This window comes from Mizuhopecten yessoensis, unplaced genomic scaffold, assembly GCF_002113885.1.
Source record: "Mizuhopecten yessoensis strain PY_sf001 unplaced genomic scaffold, ASM211388v2 scaffold10979, whole genome shotgun sequence".
In the NCBI taxonomy this organism is placed as follows: domain Eukaryota; kingdom Metazoa; phylum Mollusca; class Bivalvia; order Pectinida; family Pectinidae; genus Mizuhopecten; species Mizuhopecten yessoensis.
The window spans coordinates 1,325,396-1,333,861 of record NW_018408817.1 but is presented as its reverse complement, the minus strand read 5'-3'; the positions used below and the strand labels follow the sequence as shown (position 1 = coordinate 1,333,861).

General features: G+C 35.1%; 1 protein-coding gene across 16 annotated transcripts in view; it reads right to left on the bottom strand.

Annotated features, from left to right (window-relative positions):
• Positions 1–267: 267 nt before the first annotated feature.
• LOC110464274 (nephrin-like) overlaps positions 268–8,466 on the bottom strand; it is a 376,492-nt gene continuing 368,293 nt past the window's right edge. For 14 of the 16 annotated variants that reach the window (XM_021519388.1, XM_021519401.1, XM_021519400.1 and 11 more), the window contains 3 exons: positions 8,246–8,364; positions 6,547–6,829; positions 268–5,388 (listed from right to left, as the gene is read on the bottom strand). In XM_021519388.1, coding sequence (XP_021375063.1) covers positions 5,258–5,388; positions 6,547–6,829; positions 8,246–8,364 — 533 coding nt within the window. In that variant the 3' untranslated portion in view covers positions 268–5,257. The remainder of the gene's footprint in view (positions 5,389–6,546; positions 6,830–8,245; positions 8,365–8,466) is intronic. The other 2 variants (XM_021519399.1, XM_021519404.1) reach the window with 2 other exon arrangements.

Below are 8,466 nucleotides of genomic sequence, written 5' to 3'. Positions count from 1 at the left end.
TATGGCATAAGCTCACCTTGGTCCTTCGAACCTGGTGAGCTAAAAAATCGGGTAACATTCAAATTTGGATTTGATTGTTTGACGGTTCCAGGTAATTTAACTCATTCACCCCTACATCTTTAAAATGGACTTGCCAAGCCTTTGATTTGGTAAGGTCTAAATGTGACTTTAGGGGTGAATGGGTTAATAATTTCAGACAGATCTTGTTTCAATTGTTAATATTAACATTTATACTGAAAAACATGAATAAAAGACAAACAACTTTAATATCATTCGTAAAAAATGTTTATTTCTCTTTGATATGAAACATGAAAATGAACCAATTATGCAACTTTTCAAAACAACATTCAAACAAACTCTGAAATAATCATCACACATTCAAAATCATCAGAACCCTGGCAACCTAACTATTAACTGACACTCAATAGCTGGCAAGACATCACGTTTCCATGGTAACTTAAATATATATATATTATTACAAATACATATATCCAACATAAAATAAACCACCTTCAGGCCAACACATGTTACTTATATATACGGCGGCCAGATTCAGACACTTGCTAGGATTCTCCTGGTTAAACTTCAGCCTTGCTACAGTTTTCTACATCACTTTTTTCTTTTCATCCTTCACAATTTCTTAATAAGTGTCCCTTTTACAAGTATATCTAAACCCCATTACAATGCCTGCTGGGTCAGGAGGCAGTATAACAAGGATTTATATAGTTGTTGGGGATGAATATAGAATCAGGGTGGTGAAAAGTGAAGGGCTGGATGTTACGGTGGAGTAGCAGACATGTTTTAGTAGGGCTGGTCTGGGCTGGGTATTAGAGTAGAACATGTTTTATTACGGTGGGACTGAGAAGGGAGAGTGTGATAAAACCAGGATTAATGTGATAATATTTACCCATCCCTTCCCAACAGCTGTTCTGATCAATCATGTAACTTTAATATTTTTTCTTCAGATTTTAATTAACTTCCGTCAAGCCTCATTACAAGCTATGACAGTTTGAGTGAACAAATCCTTTTTTTTATTATCAAGGTAAGCTCAGATCAGAAGTCAGTTACACCCTGGGTTTAACACAGATGATGACCATTGCTAGTCACATGCATCCCACCCCAATATAAATTGTCACTTTAATATTTACTACATTTAATACAATATAAAAAGTTGTGCATTTCTATATTATTCCACTGAACTCTGAACCTGAGAAAGAGACAACATGGCCACTTCTGAATGGTAAAATAGTAAAACTTAGGCAGTGAAATTAATAAACTAACATTCAAGGGACATCACCAGATTACCTGCGACTTTTAAAAGAATTGAAAGTAATATCTTAAAACACTTTTTAAAAGTTGTGCTACAGTTAATGATTTTAAAAGGTTTACAATATTCATTCCAAAAAATAGAAACTTCCAAGTAAAAATAATAATTTCGATAATTCTCAAATAACTATATGATATCATTATGACTTCCATCATTAGACTACTAATCTTTACAGTTTGAAAATATACCCTGGACTGGTACCAGAGCTGCCCAATTGCAATTTTAAGCATGCAGATAAATGAATAGGTACAATTTAATGCACAATAGTACTTAAATTTGTGTTCCATCTACATATTAACAAGACTTGGCTACTTTTTAGAGGGAAGTTTGGTTTGATGTAGGGGAGATAATCTAGTAAGGGGAGGTAATCTGGTAGATGTGTGTCTAGGAAAACCATAACCTTGGTAAATAGCTACACAAATTAAAATATAAAAAAAACATTACTCAAATCAAATATATATTTCTTTAAGATTTCAAAACAGTATTTAATTCTTCGAAACTCTTTAATATAAAAATGGAATTAAAACATAATCGGTGATTAAAATGATGTATTAGTGAAATGCATGCAAACATAAAATTATGATGGATTGATTTCTATTCACATAGTGAGTGAATCGTTATAAACATTGGTTCAGATATGTGTTCTTAATCATGAAATTTTCATATATAACATGTGTAAGTACAAAATGAAACTCAATTAATTTGGCACCCAAGGCATAGCAAAATGGTCTTTCTAACAAAATGGACATCAACAGAGAATTCTTGCAAATATTTCCTGACATTTCTGCTGCCACATCAACAATTCGTCATCTGCTCACGACGTAACTCAAGGTAGGCGTATACAATAAGCTTCAAATGATTAGTATCCCTCTGTCAGCATAAGAGTATCCCTCTGTCAGTATAAGAGTATCCCTCTGTCAGTATAAGAATATCCCTGTCAGTATAAGAGTATCCCTCTGTCAGTATAAGAGTATCCCTCTGTCAGCATAAGAGTATCCCTCTGTCAGTGTAAGAGTATCATCCCTCTGTCAGTATAAACAATAAATCTGAAAATGAATATTTCAATATTGCTCGTAATTTTGAGAAGCAAGATATGGATAACTTTCAAATAGTTGGCAGTATTAAACTTCTGACGGTCAATAAAACATATAAAGTAGGAACAAGAAATATAACTACCATCCCAGAAAACCCAATAAAACTTGCTCAAACTGATTCACATGTTGGTTGTAGTTTACTGGTTGAGGCTGAACACTGCAGTAAATGTGTTGTTTGTCCAAACACTTTTGTTTCTAAATGACAAGAAAATGTTCAGGTATTTCGACAACTGTTTTCACAAATGATGAGAATTAATTATCAATTCTCTTTTAGCTACGTTTAGCATTCAAGTCTGGTTAGGGTGAAGTCATTTACCAGGGTACTGAAATATATTTTTTATTGGTCACATTCAATCTTTTGTTTTCACGCCTTCCAACAGTCATTTTGAGTCCCTATATCTTATTTATACATCAATTTCAATTTTGTATTTTAACACTTTTGAAAATTCAATAGAAAAAACAAGAGAATATCTTTCTTGAAGATAAACACACTTCATATACCAAAGAAATTGGTTAAACCATACATTCTGGACATGACATTCTGATCCACTGAGATGTTACTTTCTCTTTACCGTAAATCTTTGTTTGAATATTACCAATCAGAAAATTCCCTTTATCCACAATTATGGAAAGGATGCTCATCCATCCACGGATTGTCTATAAATAGATCACCTAACCTGTTCCTTAGTGCAATAAAGATGTCTCCCTGAATTAGATAAAATTCAACAGAAAACAAATTTGACTGGCAGGTTCCATATGATTACAAACAAAAACTGGATGAAAACACTGAACAAATAGACTTGCATTACCAAAGGATGGGTTTCTTTTGATTTTTCAATGATTATTGTTTTGCTCCATTTGGGCACATTTTGTTCACGGCAAGATATTTTACACATGTAATCTTAAAACCCCCCCACACAGGCTTATACAATCAAATCATTTAACTTGGTATTGTTTTTAAATATGAGAAATAAACTGAAAATGTTTCATATGTAATATATTGAGTACACTTTGTCCGTTCATCATTTCATGAACACCTCATTTACACAGAGTTGCATTCATTAACCCATGAATGTTCATTTTCGCTTAAGTACAAAATGATGGAAATGCATAGTAAATCTAATCATTCCCCCATAGATTCCCACGATGTCTTTCATCTTAAAACTTAGAACATATCTGTTTAATTCTCAAGCTATTTACACATATATACAAAATCATAAATACTTTGGTTTATATATATTTTCTCACTCTACCGTCTCTCTTCGATACATATGAATATGAAACGGCCCATAATCTAACACACATCTGACTCCATTCATCTCTTCTATACCAAATACTTTTTCGTTTTATGAACACACATAATAAGCTTATTTTTATCCAAAATACAAAAATGTATTTCATTTCACAATTAATACTAGGAATTACCTAGAGAAACTAAACTTAAACAAGATTTAATTGCAAATTTGCCCCTTTGCAAAACAAAACATTTCACCACAATGAACAAGTAAACAAATATAGTGGGTAAGGGAGATCACTCTCACTTAAAAAGGCATACACATTATGAATTATTTCCATAGTTGGCAAATAAAAGTGAACAGGATTTCGTTGAGATTGGTTATCAAGTTACCATTAAATAGCATTATATATCAGTGTCCAAACTGTCGTCCAGGTCATACACAATTGCACATTACAGTCAAGTCATACACAATTGTACATTACAGTCCGATCAAAAAAGTTCAATTATTTAATTATTAAGATATTTCCCAACAGTATTTGATAAATTTGGTACAAAAAAAATATGCTCATAATATCTTACACATAAACAATAAGATGTTATCTCCTAAGTTACTTTCCGCCAGTACAAGGCAGAGCAGGAGAATGTTTTATGAGGATAAATTGTGGGGTGAGTTTGTCCATAGGATTTCATGTGCATGTTCTGTAGACATGGCTATCATTTAAAAGGAAAGCGCCACCTACTGGCCGGTAAGGGGACATAACTCACAGGTAAAAAGTGAGACTATTTCACCTCACTACCTGATCATGGTAAGTTGTTGTAGTTTCAAAGGCCTTATTTCAGGACCTCCTAGCTGGGGTTCCGAAAGGTGATTTGTAAATGATAGTATCAGGTTTTTAATCTCATATTTTTTGGCCTCTACTAAAAGTCTCTCATACAGATCTTCTGAAGGTCATTAATGATGAAACATAAATTCTTCTTTCAAGGGGCTCAAACGGGAGATTTATCACTGCTGCTTATAAAATTTCATTCAATGGCGGCATGTTACAGGTCCTCACAGGGAACTCCAAAGGGAGACTTTTCACTGTTTCATACCAGATCACCCTTGATGGCCTTTACATGTCTTTCACAAGGGGCTCCGAAGGGTGATTCCCAGTGGTGCCATCCAAGTCTCCCTAGGTGGCCTACTACACGTTTCTCCAAGAGGGCTCCAAAGGGAGATATATCACATTGCACAGCAAATTTTCCAGAATGGCCTGTTAAAGGTTGTTCACAAGGAACTCAAATGAGAGAATCATCAATGGTTCTATCAACATATCTCCCTTGATAGCCTCTTACATGTCCGTCAAAAGGGGCTCCAATGGGAGATATATCACTGTTTTTATACCAATTATGCTCGTTGCACAGCCTACAGGCCTCTCACAACAGGTTCCAAATGGAAAATAATCACTGGTGCTGAACCAAGTACCCCCTGATGGCCTCTTACATGTCTTTTACAGGGGACACCAAAGGGGGATTTATCACTGCATTTGTACCATGTCTCCCTTGACAGCTGCTAACAAGTCTCTCACAAGGGGCTCCAAAGGGAAATAATCACTGGTGCTATACCAAGTCTCCCCGCATGTCGTCTACTGGTATGTGATTCCGTTGGGCTGCGTTGCCCCCCTCACTAGGCCCCTCGTACGTGGGATTGCTTATCACATTAGGGTTTGTGTATCTCCCTCCTACTGAACCTGTAACAGAAACAAAACACAAACATAAATAACATTGATAACAATTGGTTGTCAAAATAATACTTTACTATAACAACCTGTTTAATTGTAATTTTTCTGGCCTACCATAGTGTTTACTACATTAAACCTAATAAATGTCCTATTTTTTTCAGAAGCATCCCTGTCCTTCCTCTCTTAACCATAATGTATAGACTTGAAAGAAGGGCCTATTATGGGGACTTTTGGAAGGTCCATCCATCATTCTAATTACAAAATACTAAGTCTCTATACGATTATTAGGTAGACTAAGTACGTTTCATAGAGGTTTTATTTGACTATTAATTATAGATTGTGTTACATTTATTCCATCCCCCCACCACCAACACGTAATGTGTTCCAAAGCTAAACCTTTAAAAGTTTGAGATGGTGAAACTAAAGTTCTTAAGCAGATCTCGACCTTACGATTTGTCAACAGATACCACTGACAATAAGAACAATTTTTGAAGTATTTCTCAAATGATTGATAGAGACACAAAAGTAGACGGGAACTCTCACGTCTCTAACCTGTTGGGCCAACTCTAATGTAACAAAATACATAAAATTCTTCTATAAAAATTATGAAGAATCGGTCTTCACAAAAAATATATATATACATATAAATATATACTGTATGTAGACTGGGAAATTTTCACCACATTTAAACTTTCGCCTTTTTCATCCTCCACAACAGGGGCAAATTTATCATGGCAGCGAACATAAATACACAGCACGGCACATATGGTCATTACTTGTGAAGGGTGAAATAAGACTGGATTTTACCGGTGATGGGCAAATATTTGACTGGGTGAAGGTTTCCCAGTATACAGTGTAGTATTCCCAACAAATAAGGTGTTTCTAAGTTACTTATGACACAGGCAGGAATCATTGAAACACACAGGAAAAGAGCCATGCAGTAGCCATGACAACCGTATCTAAATGGACAGGATCTCAGTCACAACTCGGCACATAGCAATGTTATAAAATATTGGTGTTCTTGGCCACAGCTTGACATTTGTTGAGTAGTTCAAACTGAACATAGCCTCAATCGCAGTGTATGGTCCTGGTCACAATTTGACATTTGTCAGATATATTCAATGATCAAAGTCTTGTCATATACAATAAACATGTGACCGTTCCTACCTGGGGCCGGAGCGTATCTAGGCTGCGGCGTATCATCAAACATGTGACCGTTCCTACCTGGGGCCGGAGCGTATCTAGGCTGTGGCGTATCGTCATAAAGAGGAGGAGGAAGGTCGTCCACATCGTAATTCCTGGCAGGAAGGGGTGGAATAGGGGAGTGACCATAGTTATTGGCCACACCCTTACTGGAAGATCGGACGGGTGGGGGAGGGGGAGGGGTCGTCCCCAGCCCATTACGACTTGACGATCGACTTGAACGCTGGTCAGAATAATCTGTCACACTCTGTAAAGCGGAAAAAGCAAAAAGGGTTGTGAGGAGTAGAGGGAGCACATAACAACAGGGAGCCTTGTCACACTAACATCCAGCCGTCAGTATCCGCAGCTTACCCGACACAATGCCAGGTATAATTTAAACTATTAAAAAAAATTAAGTACTGCAATTGATTTGGAAATAAGTCTGGGATTCAAACATTTACCATCATGTAAATCACAAAAATATGTTTTTTTTTATTGTTTTATTTTGACAATTCAGAACCTGATTATTAAGTTTTCCAGATTATCAAGTTTCCTTTATGTTAACTTGCAACAGGGAATTTGGATTTGTCTATGTTAGTATCAGGTATCAACTCTATTTGTATTGTTAATGTTGTAATCTACACATATATATATATAATTAACATATTCCAGAAGTTTTTTTTTTTTTTAGTATGAATCATCTGAGGATGACTCGGACTATTCCCTGGCATATCACATTTTTTACTTTCAGTTATAATAAACATAAAAACTATAACATACCAAACATAAAATCATACATATTAAATTGTGTTATTAATAGAATGAAGATTGGAACAATAAAGTCTAGATCATTAAGATTTTTATTTTTTTGAACTTTTGGTTAACAACGCAAATTTCCAACCCAACACTGGAATGGCCTAAGAGAGATTTTTCTTCTTAATTTTCCTATATATATTTTAATATATGTATTTAACACTTCACAAAGCAGAAAATAATGAGTGAACTAAGATGCCGTTACATAGATCACTCCACACCACACACGAGGCAGCGCTAGGAAACAGGACAATAGGTTTTATACTCGTTTAAACGTGGGTAAGGTATGGGTAACTTTGGTCAGAGTCATGGTCAGGTTTGGACGAGGTATAAGTTACCTGTGTCCTAAGGATGATAGTTGTAATATCTCTTCTGGAACACATCACCAATCGTACCTTAACTGTTGAGTTTTGTTTTTACTAGATTGTGATGGATTGTTTCTGATTCTCATGTACAAGAAATGTTTAAAATAGAGAATTTGAAATTTAAGACCAATTTGTCTTTTATTCTAATACAGAATTTCTTTTTTGAACAAATAGTTAAACATTAATTGTACAACATTCAAAAACATTTACTGGAAATCATTATTTAGGGCACTGAACGTATCAAATAAATTATCATTATTAAAAAAAAATATTTACTGGAAATCATTATTTAGGGCACTGGTCTGAACAGCACTGAACGTATCATTATTAACTAAAAGATCAAACTGTTAATGAAACAAACATTGATAATTTATAGACAAAATACATCGGAAAACAAATTAAATTTACAAATTTTTAATAAGGGTACGACAATTGACAACCTCTTGTTGACAAACACAAACTTCCACACTCACACAGCATCAACAGTCAGATATATTAGGGCTTACCTTCGGCCTGGTTTCCGTCCTTCCGTTGTAATCGTGAAAATGTGTAGGAGAATGTCCATTGGTTAGTGGGTTCATATAGTCACTATCAAATGTTCCCTTGTTTCTACTTCGGTACGGATCTACAATGGACAAAGGAATACCACCTACAATCCAGGTAAAAAATCAGGTACAACTTATTTCAATTCAAACAACATAGCAATATATAGCAAGTCGCCACATCA